The sequence below is a fragment of the Coregonus clupeaformis genome, chromosome 9, assembly GCF_020615455.1.
Source record: "Coregonus clupeaformis isolate EN_2021a chromosome 9, ASM2061545v1, whole genome shotgun sequence".
Lineage (NCBI taxonomy): Eukaryota > Metazoa > Chordata > Actinopteri > Salmoniformes > Salmonidae > Coregonus > Coregonus clupeaformis.
In genome coordinates this window covers 9,798,319-9,814,496 of record NC_059200.1, presented here as the reverse complement: position 1 = coordinate 9,814,496, position 16,178 = coordinate 9,798,319, and the positions used below count along the sequence as shown (strand labels likewise).

The window sequence follows — 16,178 nt, the reverse complement described above, 5'->3', positions numbered from 1 at the left end:
TTAGTAGCTAGACTACTTATTGATAGGAAATCAAAGGAAGAAGTGATGGCCCCCAACAGCTGTGTTGGGTCGAAGGTGAAATTGAAAAGGGTTGCCAAACAATGATGTCACACTGTCTAATTCACTGTTTTTCCACAGTTGAAAATAGAGAAATGCCTAATTAAAATACTTTAGATTTAGTATAATGGAGAATGCCATTGTGGGTAGTCCAGACGTGGAAAAACTCCATTAACTTAAAATGAGCTGAGCTCTATATGCTTTATGATTAGAAAATGGCTAAATCAATTACTGTAGACCAAAAGCAACCAGGTAAATGTTCTATCCTTAATTTCTATCCTTCAATCAAATAATTTCCTGCTTGTTATTAATGATGAGTCTTGTTTATCTTTAGGTTTTAACATGCAAAGAGGGACCACTATGACAAGAAAACTATGGATAAGTAAATTAATGATGAAGTAGAGAGCCTTTGTCAAGATTGACAATTATGCTCTCTGCGTTTTGAGATTGGTTTTTGCTCAAAGGGTTGTCCATGAAATGTGAAATGTGGCAAGGGAAAGGACGAGCCGACATGTTCATCTTAGTGTATGAGTCGCTGGCATATTTGTCTGTTTCCCCATTGTTTGGTAAACCCACCAGTGCTTGGTGCTTCATAAATGTCTTTTAAATTGAAAATAAGCAATCCTATCAGAGGTAAACAACTTATTTTTGTTGACTAAAAGAAGTTGACATGTCGTCTTCAGAGAAAGACATATGAAACGTGCGTTATCAGCATCAGTAGGGAGAAGACTACATCATAGAAGAAAACAAGGGCCTACCTTAGGTATGTTTTCTCCCCCACGCATTGTATTCAAAACATCCATAATGACCAATAGGTGTACAGTGCCTTCAGAAAGTATTCATACCCCTTGACTTATTCCACACTTCGTTGTGTTACAGCCTGAATTCAAAATTGATTACATTGATTTTTCTTCTCACCCATCTACACACAATACCCCATAATGACAAAGTGAAAACATGTTTTTAGACATTTTTGCAGATTTCTTGGAAAATGAAATACATTTACATAAGTATTCACACCCATGAGTCAATACATGTTAGAATCACCTTTGACAGCGATTACAGCTGTGAGTCTTTCTGGGTAAGTCTCTAAGAGCTTTGCACAACTGGATTGTACAATATTTGCCCATTATTCTTTTCAAAATTCTTCAAGCTCTGTCAAATTGGTTGTTGAACATTGCTAGACAACTATTTCCAAGTCTTGCCATAGATTTTCAAGCAGATTTAAGACAAAACAGTAACTTGCCACTCAGGAGCATTCACTGTCTTCTTGGTAAGCAACTCCAGTGTAGATTTGGCCTTGAGTTTTAGGTTACTATCCTGCTGAAATGTGAATTCATCTCCCAGTGTCTGGTGGAAAGCAGACTGAACCAGGTTTTCCTCTAGGATTTTGCCTGTGCTTAGCTCCATTCCATTTATTTTTATCCTGAAATACTCCCCAGTCCTTAACAATTACAAGCATACCCATAACATGATGCAGCCACCACTATTCTTGCAAATATGGAGAGTGGTACTCAGTAATGTGTTGTACTGGATTTGCCCCAAACATAGCATTTTGTATTCAGGACAAAAAGTACATTTCTTTGCCAAATTTTTTGCAGTATTACTTTAGTGTCTTGTTGCAAACAGGATGCATGTTTTGGAATATTTGTATTCTGTACAGGTTTCCTTCTTTTCACTCTGACAATTAGGTTAGTATTGTGGAGTAACTACAATGTTCTTCATCCATCCTCAGTTTTTTCCTATCACAGCCATGAAACATTGGAACTATTTTAAAGTCACCATTGGCCTCACGATGAAAACCCGGAGCGGTGTCCTTCCTCTCCGGCAACTGAGTTAGGAAGGACACCTGTATTTTTGTAGTGACTGGGTGTATTGAACTCCATCCGAAGTGTAATTAATAACTTCACCATGCTCAAAGGGATATTCAATGTCTGCTTTTTTACTTTTACCCATCTACCAATAGGTGCCCTTATCGAGGCATTGGAAAACCTACCTGGTCTTTGTGGTTGAATCTGTGTTTGAAATTGACTGCTCAACTGAGGGACCTTACAGATAATTTTATGTGTGGGGTACAGATGAGGTAGTCATTCAAAAATCATGTTAAAAACTATTATTGCACACAGAGTGAGTCCATACAACTTATTATGTGACTTGTTAAGCAAATGTTTACTCCTGAACGTATTTAGGCTTGCCATAACAAAGGGGTTGAATACTTATTGACTCAAGACATTTCAGCTTTTCATTTTTCATTTGTAAACATTTTGAAAAACATCATTGTAGTTTGACATTATGGGGTATTGTGTGTAGGCCAGTGACAATAAAAATCTCAATTTATCCATTTTAAATTCAGGCTGTAACACATCAACATTTTGAAAAAGTCAAGGGGTGTGAATACTTTCTGAAGGCACTGTATATGCCTCATCACAATTCTATCTCGGAGATCTACAGACAGTTCCTTGGACTTCATAGTCACAGGTGTACTCCAATCAAGTTGTTGTGACATCTCAAGGATGATCAAAGGAAATTGGATGCACCTGAGCTCAATTTGGAGTGTCATAGCAAAGGGGTGTGAATACTTATGTAAATGATATATTTCTGTATTTCATTTTTTATAAGTTTGCAAACATTTCTTAAAACATGGTGAGAGACAAAAATCCATTTAATCCATTTTGAATTCAGGCTGTAACACAACAAAATGTGGAATAAGTCAAGGGGCATGAATACTTTCTGAAGGCACTGTATGTAATATACAACAGTGACAACAATGACAAATGAACACAATTAGGTTTGCAGGTGGGGTAGTGGTACTTGAACATCTCAATCAAATTTGATGGAGTAGGTAGATCCTCCCTATATGTAGAGGTCACCCACTCAGCATAGAGGATGAGAATGTCACCATGCCTGATGTGGCTGTGCTGACTTTCTGTTCACACCTAAATTAACCTTGTTGATTAACCTGTGGTCGATATTCAAACCTAATACAATGCCAGCATTCATGTAGATCATAAAATTGCTATCCAATACTTCCTCTGGTATTGTATATCTTATCATTGTCAATTCTAATTAAATTAAAGGTTTGACGTGATGGCCGATCAATAACATCACCACACTTGAATATTTACCAGAGATTATACATATTTTAGTTGATTTTAGATTTCTGTGTTGTCAACTCTCACTGGCAGACATTACCAATTAAACATAGCTGCCTTCCAATTAATTAGTATACTGTAGCATCAAGTGTTTTTCAGACCGCTAAAATGACTAGCAATTAGGTTCTCAGTATCACCCACCTCCACAAACACCTTCAGAGGGATATTATGAGGAGCCAACCCACTGTATCTCCACAAAATGGTGGTTTAACATAATATATGGTCTCATAAATGGGAAATAGAGGCGACAGAAGAAAGCCAATCAATGGTAAAGATCAGTGATCAATAGAGTGATCCCCAGATCATCATTACAGACATCTTGTATCTTTATGATCCAATAACTTACACTCTTAGAAAAAAGGTGCTAAATAGAACCATACAGGGTTCTTTGGTTTGTCCCCATAGGGGATCCATTTTTGGTGCTGGATCCCTCTATGGAGGGTTCTTTAAAAAAAACACTATGGTTCTACCTAGAACCCTCTATGAAGGGTTCTGCCTATAACTATTTTGTCATCTAAAGGTTCTTCCTAGAACCGTCTATGAAGGGTTCTACCGAGAACCCTTTTATCTTTGGAGGGTTCTTCCTAGAGCCCTCTATGAATGGGTATTAGCCTTTATATTTTAATTATATATGACAATACATTACATATATTGCATTCGGAAAGTATTCAGACCCCTTAACTTATTCCACATTTTGTTACGTTACAGCCTTATTCTAAAATGCTAATTTATAAAAAATAAAAAACAGAAATACCTTATTTACATAAGTATTCAGACCCTTTGCTATGAGACTCGAAATTGAGCTCATGTGCATCCTGTTTCCATTGGTCATCCTTGAGATGTTTCTACAACTTGATTGGAGTCCACCTGTGGTAAATTCAATTGATTGGACATGATTTGGAAAGGCACACACCTGTCTATATAAGGTCCCACAGTTGACAGTGCATGTCAGAGCAAAAACCAAGCCATGAGGTCAATGGAATTGTCCCTAGAGCGCTGAGACAGGGTTGTGTCAAGGCACAGATCTGGGGAACGGTACCAAAAAATGTCTGCAGCATTGAAGTTCCCCAAGAACTCAGTGGGTTCCATCATTCTTAAATGGAAGAAGTTTGGAACCACCAAGACTCTTCCTAGATCTGGCCGCCCGGTCAAACTGAGCAATCGGGGGAGAAGGGCCTTGGTCAGGGAGGTGACCAAGAACCTGATGGTCACTCTGACAGAGCTCCAGAGTTCCTCTGTGGAGATGGGAGAACCTTCCAGAAGGACAACCATCTCTGCAGCACTCCACCAATCAGGCCTTTGTGGTAGAGTGGCCAGACAGAAGCCACATCTCAGTAAAAGGCACATGACAGCCTGCTTGGAGTTTGCCGAAAGGCACCTAAAGGACTCTCGGACCATGAGAAACAAGATTATCTGGTCTGATGAAACCAAGATTGAACTCTTTGGCCTGAATGCCAAGCATCACATCTGGAGGAAACCTGGCACCATCCCTACGGTGGAGCATGGTGGTGGCAGCATCATGCTGTGGGGATGTTTTTAAGCGGCAGGGACTGGGAGACTAGTCAGGATCGAGGAAAAGATGAACGGAGCAAAGTATAGAGAGATCCTTGATGAAAACCTGCTCCAGAGTGCTCAGGACCTCAGACTGGGGCGAAGGTTCACCTTGCAACAGGACAACGACCCTAAGCACACAGCCAAGACAATGCAGGAGTGGCTTCGGCACAAGTTTCTGAATGTCCTTGAGTGGTCCAGCCAGAACCCGATCGAACATCTCTGGAGGGACCTGAAAATAGCTGTGCAGCGACGCTCCCGATCCAACCTGACAGAGCTTGAGAGGATCTGCAGAGAAGAATGGGAGAAAATCCCTAAATACAGGCGTGCCAAGCTTGTAGCCTCATACCCAAGAAGACCTGAGGCTGTAATCGCTGAGTAAAGGGTCTGAATACTTACAGTATGTAAATGTGATATTTCTGTTTTTTTGCTAAAACATCTAAAAACGTGTTTTTGCTTTGTCGTTATGGGGTATTGTGTGTAGATAATCAATTTTCGAATAAGGCTGTAACGTAAAAAAATGTGGAAAAAGTCAAAAGGTCTGAATACTTTCCGAATGCACTGTATATCATATTTGAGGGCCTGGTTATACCCTAACACAGTGGTTATAGGAATCTCCTGGTTTACAGGCCACATCAGGCCTGCAAGTCACATTATGCTGGCTTTCAAAGTTATATATAATTCCTATTGGAATCCAGACAGAGTTAGGATATCCAACAAGTGGAATTGTTAATCACCCGCAACCTACATTCAGAATGACTGCCAGGGTAGGGAAGGTTGAATACTGAGACAACCTCAATAATTTCAACTGGAACAACCATCTCAGTAACGGGTGCAATAAATCAAATTACTAGCTGCTTGGATTAGTTTAGAAAACAGTATGTTATTTATCTTTGTGTACCATACAATTAATCAACCAATCAATGTACATGCAAAAACACAGATATTACATTAAAACAAACCATTCTGAAAATCTCCCTGCAATAGAGCATGCTGGGAAATATTATATATGGTTCTATGTAGAACCCTTCTTGCCTTCCAAAGAATCCTTCTTGCCTTCCAAATAATAATCAAAGAACCCTATCTTCCAAAAACGGTTCTTAGGATGTTAAAGGTTCTAGGTAGAACCCGCATTCAACCATGGCAAGGTGACTGGGAATATGGCAAAATACAAACAGTGTAGCTACTCACTCCGCAAGGCAATTAAACTAGCAAAACATCAGTATAGAGACAAAGTGGAGTCGCAATTCAACGGCTCAGACATGAGATGTTTGTAGCAGGGTCTACAGACAATCACAGACTACAAAAGGAAAACCAGCCACATCGCCGACACCGACGTCTCGCTTCCAGACAAGCTAAACACCTTCTTCGCCCGCTTTGAGGATAACACAGTGCCACTGACGAGGCCCACTACCAAGGACTGTGGCCTCTCCTTCTCCATGGCCGACGTAATTAAGACATTTAAGCATGTTAACCCCCGCAAGGCTGCCGGCCCAGACGGCATCCCTAGCCGCGTCCTCAGAGCATGCACAGACCAGCTGGCTGGTGTGTTTATGGACATATTCAATCTCTCCCTTTCCCAGTCTGCTGTTCCCACATGCTTCAAGATTGCCACCATTGTTCCTGTACCCAAGAAAGCAAAGGTAACTGAACTAAATGACTATCGCCCTGTAGCACTCACCTCTGTCATCATGAAGTGCTTTAAGAGACTAGTCAAGGATCATATCACCTCTACCTTACCTGTCACCCTAGACCCACTTTAATTTGCTTACCGCCCCAATAGATCCACAAACGATGCAATCGCCATCACACTGCACACTGCCCTATCCCATCTGGACAAGAGGAATACCTATGTAAGAATGCTGTTCATTGACTATAGCTCAGCATTCAACACCATAGTACCCTCCAAGCTCATCATTAAGCTCGAGGCCCTGGGTTTGAACCCCGCCCTGTGCAACTGGGTCCTGGAATTCCTGACGGGCCGCCCCCAGGTGGTGAAGGTAGGAAACAACATCTCCACTTCGCTGATCCTCAACACTGGGGCCCCACAAGGGTGCGTGGTCAGCCCCCTCCTGTACCCTCTGTTCACCCATGACTGCGTGGCCAAGCACGCCTCCAACTCAATCATCAAGTTTGCAGACTACACAACAGTAGTAGGCTTGATTACCAACAATGACGAGACCGCCTACAGGGAGGAGGTGAGGGCTCTGGGAGTGTGGTGCCATGAAAATAACCTCTCACTCAACATCAACAAAACAAAGGAGATGATCGTGGACTTCAGGAAACAGCAGAGGGTGCACCCCCCTATCCACATCGACGGGACCGCAGTGGAGAAGGTGGAAAGCTTAGAGTTCCTTGGCGTACACATCACCGACAAACTGAAACGGTCCACCCACACAGACAGTGTGGTGAAGAAGGCGCAACAGAGCCTCTTCAACTTCAGGAGGCTAAAGAAATTCGGATTAGCACTTAAAACCCTCACAAACATTTACAGATGCACAATTGAGAGCATCCTGTCGGGCTGTATCACCGCCTGGTACGGCAACTGCACCGCCCGCAACCGCGGGGCTCTCCAGAGGGTGGTGCGGTCTGCCGAACGCATTACCAGGGGCAAACTACCCGCCCTCCAAGACACATACAGCACCCGATGTCACAGGAATGCCAAAAAGATCATCAAGGACATCAACCACCCAAGCCACCGCCTGTTCACCCCGCTATCATCCAGAAGGCGAGGTCAGTACAGGTGCATCAAAGCTGGGACCGAGAGAATGAAAACAGCTTCTATCTCAAGGCCATCAGACTGTTAAATAGCCATCACTAGCACATTAGAGGCTGCTGCTGCCTATTGAAATCACTGGCCTTTAAGAAATGGAACACTAGTCACTTTAATAATGTTTACATATCTTGCACTACTCATCTCATATGTATATACTGCATTCTATTCTATAATATTCTACTGTATTTTAGTCCATGCCGCTCTGTCATTGCTTGTCCATATATGTATATATACTTCAATCCCATTCCTTACTAGTTTTGTGTGTATTGGGTATATGTTGTGAAATTGTTAGATATTACTTGTTAAATATTACTGCACTGTCGGAGCTAGAAGCACAAGCATTTCGCTACACCCGCTATAATATATCTGCTAAACATGTGTATGTGACAAATACAATTTGATTTGATTTTATCAGATCAATAGGGTAGAACCCTATTGCTCCGCAAAGAACACTTTTGGAACCCTTTTTTGTTTAGGGTAGAATTCCTCCTCCTGAACGCCTTCCTCAAACCATCACGAAGTATGAGATAAAAAGCAGTTATTTTATTTTGCCTTAATGATATCAGCCAAGTCGATACACTGTTGAGAATTCAGACACTGATGATATGGCACTGACCCAACATCAATGCAATTACATATTTCTGTCACATCAGCATAATGACCATATTCAAGACCAAAAGCATATTCTTCCTAATTTCCTTAAATTACACACAGACAGGAATTGATTGGTCCTCTATTGACCTTTTTTTTGCCCTTAATAATGCATTTTTCAAGTGTCAGCAGCAGCACTACAACATAATGTTGCCTCAATATCCCAGACAGTGTTGAGCTCAGCGCTGGATGTCCACGGTCCATAACTGAACAATACAATTCAGACGTTTTCATGAATGTTGCTGCAGACCGTGAGGAGGATTACCCAATACCACAGGATGCTGCGTTTATAGTGGCTTGGACAACAAAAACAAACATGCCTCAGATAACTGTATCCCTTTGTGAACCATACATAAACTTAATTACGCTGTCTGTGAAAATTGGCCCAGCAATTAAGCCCTGTGATATAATCTTCTCTAAAACTGACCTTTGTACTCTCACATATTTAATTGAACACATTAAAGATAGCGGCTAATGGTATTAAAACCTTTTCTAATTAGGGACCTGAGCAATGAGGGTTATTTTTTCCCCTTCCTTGTGTTCTTCTGTTCCGCCGGTCGGTCTATTCCCTCCCTGCACACTGCCGCCTACAGCTTGTTAGATAAAGGCAGTGGTTGCAAGGTCAAGTTCACAGTGAGGAGGAATTGGCCACCATTCTGCATTAGCATAAATCCATGTGAGCACAGCATTCAGCGTCACTGTCAGGTGTGAGAATGTAATAATAAATGTTGGTCTTAGACACTCTCTCTCTCTCTCTCTCTCTCTGGAGTGAACTTCCAATGCATGTCTGGTGCAAACATATTAAGGCAGTTTGCCTGTTGGGAGCATTCATTAATTAGATGTAGGATTTATATCATTTGGTCATGGAGGGAAATGGGATTGCATTCTGAGATTGATTTTAATTATGTGCATTTGTAGCAGTTTACCAATAACTTAGACCGAACTACACAAGTAACTAACAGAAGTATATTATGTTCTGTATCCTATTTAAGTACTACACAGATTAGAAATGTCTTAATCTGTGCATATTTATTCATGTCATATCTACACTGTTTGTATTTGTGCGCAAATTAAAAGGTGTAAATGTTCAAACATAACTGTGTAATTGTGTTACAATGAAATGGTCATGTATGGTAATGTATGTGTATATTCTCATCAATGTCAACCTCTTGTGTTGTTGTGTTGCAGGCATTTCCTGTTCAAACATGGCTCAGGCTCCTCTGCCCTGTTCAGCGCTGCCAGTCAGAACTACCCTCTGACATCTAACACAGTGTACTCCCCACCCCCACGGCCCCTACCCAGGAGCACCTTCTCCAGACCCATGTTCACTTTCAACAAGCCCTACAAGTGCTGCAACTGGAAATGCACCGCATTAAGTGCCACCGCTATCACCATAACCCTCGCCCTCCTGCTTGCATATGTCATTGGTAAGTCGGGTATTTCTCCCTATCTATATTATCTATCTCTATATTTTACTGAACAATTCAGTACAGTACAATATCAGACAGCATAACGTTTCCACTTGTCTGTAAGATAAATGAAGCAAACATTCCTTAAGTTCTATAAGAGGCGAATCATTTTTCAAGGTTTTGAAACCCATTAAACATACCATAATTCATTGGACAGTGACATTTTTTTGTTTGTTATTTTGTTTCTGTACTCTAGCACTTTGAGTTTGAAAGGATACAATGACAATGAGGGTGAAGTGCAGACTGTCAGCTTTAATTTGAGGGTATTTTCATACATATCGGATGAACCGTTTAGAAATTATAGAAGCTTTTGTACATGGTCCCCCCCATTTTCGGGCATCAAAAAACATTGGACAGTTTAACATAATGTAGAATAAAGTAATCATTGTTCATATTTGGTCGCATATCCTTTGCATGCAATGACTGCTTGACGTCTGCGATGTATCGACATCACCAGACGCTGGGTATCTTCCCTGGTGATACTCTGCCAGGCCTGTACTGCAGCCATCTTCAGTTCCTGCTTGTTTCGGAGATAATTGCCTTCAGTCTCCTCTTCAGCATGTAAAATGCATGTTCAATTGGATTCAGATCCGGTGATTGACTCGGCCAGTCAAGGATTTTCCACTTTTTGGCCATCAAAAACCCCTTCGTTGCTCTAGCAGTGTGTTTAGGGTCATTGTCTTGTTGCATGATGAAGTGCCGTTCAATGAGTTTGGAGGCATTTGGTTTTATCTGATTAGATAAAATATTTCTGTAGACTTCAGAATTCATTGTTCTACTTCTGTCTGCAGTCACATCATCGATGAAGACAAGTGAGCCTGTTCCACTGGCAGCCATACAGGCCCAAGCCATAACACCCCCTCCACCATGTTTCACGGATGAGGTGGTATGCTTTGGATAATGGGCATTTATTTTTTTTCTCCACACTTTCCTCTTTCCATCACTCTGGTACATGTTACAATGTTGAGTACTGTTGAGTACTCCTGAGTGGCGCAGTGGTCTAAGGCACTGCATCGCAGTGCTAACTGTGTCACTAGAGATCCTGGTTCGAATCCAGGCTCTGTCGCAGCCGGCCGCGACCGGGAGACTCATGGGCGGCGCACAATTGGCCCAGCGTCGTCCAGGGTAGGGGAGGGAATGGCCGGCCGGGATGTAGCTCAGTTGATAGAGCATGGCGTTTGCAACGCCAGGGTTGTGGGTTCGATTCCCACGGGGGGCCAGTATAAAAAAATATGTATTCACTAACTGTAAGTCGCTCTGGATAAGAGCGTCTGCTAAATGACTAAAATGTAAATGTAATGTTAATCTTTGTCTCATCTGTCCACAATACTTTTTTCCAGAACTCTTGGGGCTCTTTTAGGTGCTTTTTAGCAAACTGTAATCTCGCCTTTCTGTTCTTCAGGCTTATCAGTGGTTTGCATCTTGTAGTGTTCCCTCTGTAGTCCTGCTGGTGTAGTCTTCTACGTATGGTAGACTTTGACACATCTACACCTGCATCCAGGAGAGTGTTTTTGATCTGTTGGGCTGTTGTCAGGGGGTTTTCTTCACCATAGAGAGTATTCCACTACAGGGGTCTTCCTCGGCTACCGGGTCTTTTGACATAATTGAGTTGTTTTTTTGTTGTTAATGATGAACCAAACTGTTGACTTGGGCATGGCCAGGGTTTTTGCAATGTTCCTGATTGATTGATTTTCATTTCTGAGCCTTATGACGGCCAGCTTCATTTGCATCGACACTGCTGTCTTCCTCATGTTGTCACACCCCAACAACAACCTCCAAAGGCAATAGCAAAGTCTAGAATCAATACTATTCATCAACAGCTCTCCTGCATTCACTAACGACACAAATGAATACACCTGCCTAACGACACACATCTGTGAAGCCAATTTAACAAATACTTGTAATACCTTAAAATGGGGGACCATGTACAAAAGGTGCTGTCATTTCTAAACGGTTCATCCGATATGTATGAAAATACCCTCAAATTAAAACTGACAGTCTGCACTTCACCCTCACCCTCATTGTCATTGTATCCTTTCAAACTCAAAGTGCTAGAGTACAGAACCAAAATAACAAAAGAATGGTCAATGTCCAATGAATTATGGTGCTCACTGTATAATGGTAGTTGGATTTGTATAATGATGTTGTTTTTGTACTGTAGCTGTCAAAATGGTTGTGTTCAGAGGTGTCATGCCCATAGGGGGCACTGGGGCACGTGCCCCCTCAGATTTGTCCTGTTTAAAAATATATAGATTTTTTGTTTGTTTAATTTGTTGTTGTTGTTTCTTTGTAATACTACTAGCCACCTAGCAATTTTATGAAGTTGGCTTAAGCTATACCAGATAGGTTCCCAACCTCCCAACCTCATAACTAGCTACCAAGAAGCCATTTCAGGCTATCAATCAAGTTAGAGTAGCTAGCTTGTCTAACTATCTTAGCTGGAATGCTGGCTGGCAAGGTTGGTAGACTTTAGAAAAGCAAGCAATTACTAAATGTAATAAATAAGACTCACATTCCTTTCAATATTTTACCCAGATTTTAGCAGAGATGCAGAGAAACATATTTAGTTTCTTTAAAAAAAAATAACCACCCGTCAAGAGGATACAGACGTAAAATCAAATCAAATGTTATTTGTCACATGCGCCAAATACAACAAGTGTAGACTTTACTGTGAAATTCTTACTTACGAGCCCTTTCCCAAGAATGCAGAGTTAAAAAGTAAGAAAATTAGCACACAAAAAAATGAAAAAGTAACACAATATAATCACAATAACGAGGCTATATACGAGGAGTACCGGTACTGAGTCATTTTGCTGGGAGTACGAGGTAGTTGAGGTGATTGAGGTAATATGTACAGGTAGGGGTAAAAGTGACTAGGCAATCAGCATAGATAATAAACAGAGAAGCAGCAGCATGTGTGAAGCGTGTGAAAGTGTGTCTATATGTGAGGTATTCTTAGATATGCAGAAAAATATACATATTTTTTACATAGAATTAAGCATAATGATTATGGCTTTAGATTGCAGGGAAAAGCTGTTTCAGGTGTTTAAAAAAAATTCTGAAATCTACCAACTTCCGGACGGGGGGACTATCCCTCCTCCGGACCACCCCCAGCCATCCTCATGTACTTTGTGCACCCTCAGATTTTTGGGGTGCATGATGTCCCTGGTTGTGTTCTTGCCCTTGTCCCATTGAAACTGTAAGAAGCAGTATTTGGACTAAGAGACAAGCAGAAAAGGACAGATAGACTGTTACGTAACAATACATTATGTAGCTATTGGTCTTGTTTAGCCTTTATTCCAGAGTATGACAAATACCCTGTACCAAGTAGGTACATCAGTAGTGATAGTTACATAATACTTCCCACTGTTTCCAAGAAAATACAAAACAGTGCAGTGCCAAAGTGACACTGTAAGTAACATATGCCATTTAGCAGATGCTTTTATACAAAGCAATTTAACTAATGCGTGCATACATTGTACTAATGGGTGGCCCCGGAAATCGAACCCACAACCCTGGCGGTGCAAGCGCCATGCTCTACCAACTGAGCCATACAGCACCAAGTAGGCCTACTCCATAACTGCATGGACTTACTAGTGTACAGGACAGTGTAGTTACATATATTACTACACTGGTAGTTACTCTATATGGCCTGTGTCAAGTGTAGCTGAATATTGGTATTTGATCAAGAGAAAGTGTTACTTTGTTACAACCTTGTTTCTGTCAATATGTCCATTGTAGATCCAGATATCAATCAGGTCAAATTTGCCTACTATGTTCACTGAGATTATCAATAAACCATACCATTGAAGATACTCTAGATTTTGAATAAACCTTTGATTTGGAGCCTCTCATTCATTTCTCATAAGATGATCCTTACCTAGTGATCAGAGAGCAACAAAAGATTGGTCGTTCAAGGTCTGTAGCTATGAATATAACATCGAAGGCCTTGTCTTTAAGTCTGGCGTGATATTAATATGAGAGCATTGTAACCTTCGTGTGCCATATCTATGGATGGCTCTGACCCATAGATGTCTGTGTGTTCTTCCTAATTGAGATGATGACATTAAGCTTCCAACGGTAGATCAATAAAGATATTAGGAAATGCAACACAGAGCAAGATTGAAGACTCTAGACCTCCAATTTCGATCCTCAGACTTGTAATTTACTAAATTGCATGACCATGCATTAACAGCCCTTTAATAAGGCCGTTTCAAAGGCAGCCATCAGCCTATAGCGTGCATGCGAGGGATCGGGATTGTAAATCCCCCGCTGTCTAACAAATGTTGACTGCATCTTATCAGCTCTGCCTTATTATTCATTCTTCTACTTTAAATTCTACATTACCAATTTTGATTTGACAAAATACAAATCCATATGGCTACAGTAGTAGGCTACATAAATAAAATGCTGAGTAATTTCCGGAGTTTGAAATAGTGGCAAACAGCTTTGAAATGAGCCGCTATATGTTAATTCCATCTAGTTATTAGGCAATCAGTCCAAATCGTAAACAAGCAGATGTACTGTCATCACGAATAATGTTGCTATTGTACATAAACATGTCAAAGAAATAACAAAGGTGGAAAATCTATTACCCACAAGTCTCTGCTCGGTGGTGAAACATCACAAATCTCAGTGAACATGGAAGGTGCCAGTCATCACAAATCACAGAAAACATGGCTCTCTCTGTGCCTTGACACTCTGTGCCTTTATGGCTTTGCTTGATGGTACCATTGGTGTGATCAACCATGTTATTTATTTATCTATTGTATTTATCTGTTTTGGTTAATGCTAGTCCAGACCCCAGAAGAGACATCAGCATGGTATTTGTTTGCTGTAGTCACAGCAGGACAGCAGTGGCTGGGCTGGAGCAGCCAGTTGTAACATTTGCATTTCAGCGATTTGCTTTGTTTACTGCTGAGCATACATCCATCTCTTTAAATTGACAATATTTGTCTTCATAAGACTCCATCCCAAGCACATTTATGCACATTTTGCCAAATCATATGGTGAATGTATCATAATTTGTAACTGATTTGCAAATTATTGTGATATGTTCCAATTCTAGCACAACATTAAAACAAAAGGTAACACACTGGCGCTTGGGTAGGGCACATCTCACTTTATTCTCCACTTGTGGAAGTTGTCAGTAAAATAACTAAACACACGTTTCTAAAGAGAATGCATTGCTGTTTGAACAGAAAGCTTAGAAATCTAGTAGGTGGTGGGGCCAGTAACAATCCAGGACAATCTGCATTTGACAATTTGTAGACCCCCACCATACAGCTATTTAAGCTGCAACTGAATTTTCCTTTGACTTCACACAACATAATGAGAGGAATGCCTCAAAGACAACGGTGACATGTCATTGTGTCATACTTAGAGAAGGCACACAAGCCCCAGGGCGATGAATGAATGATGAAAGGAGAGAAATAGAAGAACATGCAGGCATACTGCTGATATAGCACGGTAAGCCACACTGTCTGACTGACTGGGAGTAAATACCAACTACTTCATTCTCCTCAGAAACACTCTTAATTCACTAAGGGGACAACCTGGTGCTAATTAAAATACTCCAAAATGTCACCTACATACCCAGAGGTGATATGCGCTGAAGAGAAAGTTACCGTTGCCTGTAAGTACGCTGTCAATGCAGGAAGGAACAATGTCTCCCCTGCCACCTCAACCACCTCCATCACCCCTTTCTCTCTCCTCTTCTGTCTCCATTTATCTCTCCTCCTCTGTGTCTGTGATTGAGTTATCCCACAGCGGTTCTTCTAACTGCAACACTTAACCTGTTTATTAGTGCAATAACTTATAAGCAATAAAACTCACCTACCTTTTGAAGAGTTTTTTTGGTATTGAGTAAAGGAAAAGCCCTAATGAAGTTTAGATATCTCTCTCCAAGGTGTATTGACAGACTGCGACTCAGAAAGGGGAACACTGTTCCTGGGAGAAAATTAAACGTTTTGATTTTTTCAGTTCATTAGGGCACTGTAAAGGATAGCTGTCAGCTGTGGTATTGGTTTAACAGACTGAAAAGTGTTAGGATCAATAAGACTGAGTAATGTCACAGGGTCCGAGTCAGAGTCTCTGTGTTGAAAGGGAACTGGGCAGCCAAGGAATTTATGATTCCAGGCGACTTGCCTTGAAGGTAGCAGACCTTTCATGCCTCATTGTGATCGTATTGATCGATTCATTTTCTCTTCAGTGTCTCATTAGTATTCTGGTCGCGGCTCTATAAACCAAACAATGCCCTTTTTGAAGAGAGCGGAGGCTGGGGTGCAGGGGGTAGGCAGTGAATTATTTCACCCAGTACAGGGAAGTTTAGATCAAGTGCCAATCTACTGGAACTGACACCTCTCCTGAAGCTCAGAATTGACTTTGAGGACAGTAGGTGTAGGACTAATACTAATCACACTGGTATTAGGAAGTATCTTTTCCCCGTACTCAACCATGTTTAATGAACCACTTCCTAGTATTGGTCAACAATAGAGACCATAGGCAGAGGCTATATGTCAT

At 41.2% G+C, this 16,178-nt stretch overlaps 1 protein-coding gene across 1 annotated transcript in view; it reads left to right on the top strand.

Moving 5' to 3' along the window:
* Nucleotides 1-16,178, top strand: part of LOC121573713 (teneurin-1) — a 256,172-nt gene that overhangs the window by 130,956 nt on the left and 109,038 nt on the right. Inside the window, exon 5 of the mRNA XM_041885893.2 lies at nucleotides 9,376-9,614. Coding sequence (XP_041741827.2) covers nucleotides 9,376-9,614 — 239 coding nt within the window. The remainder of the gene's footprint in view (nucleotides 1-9,375; nucleotides 9,615-16,178) is intronic.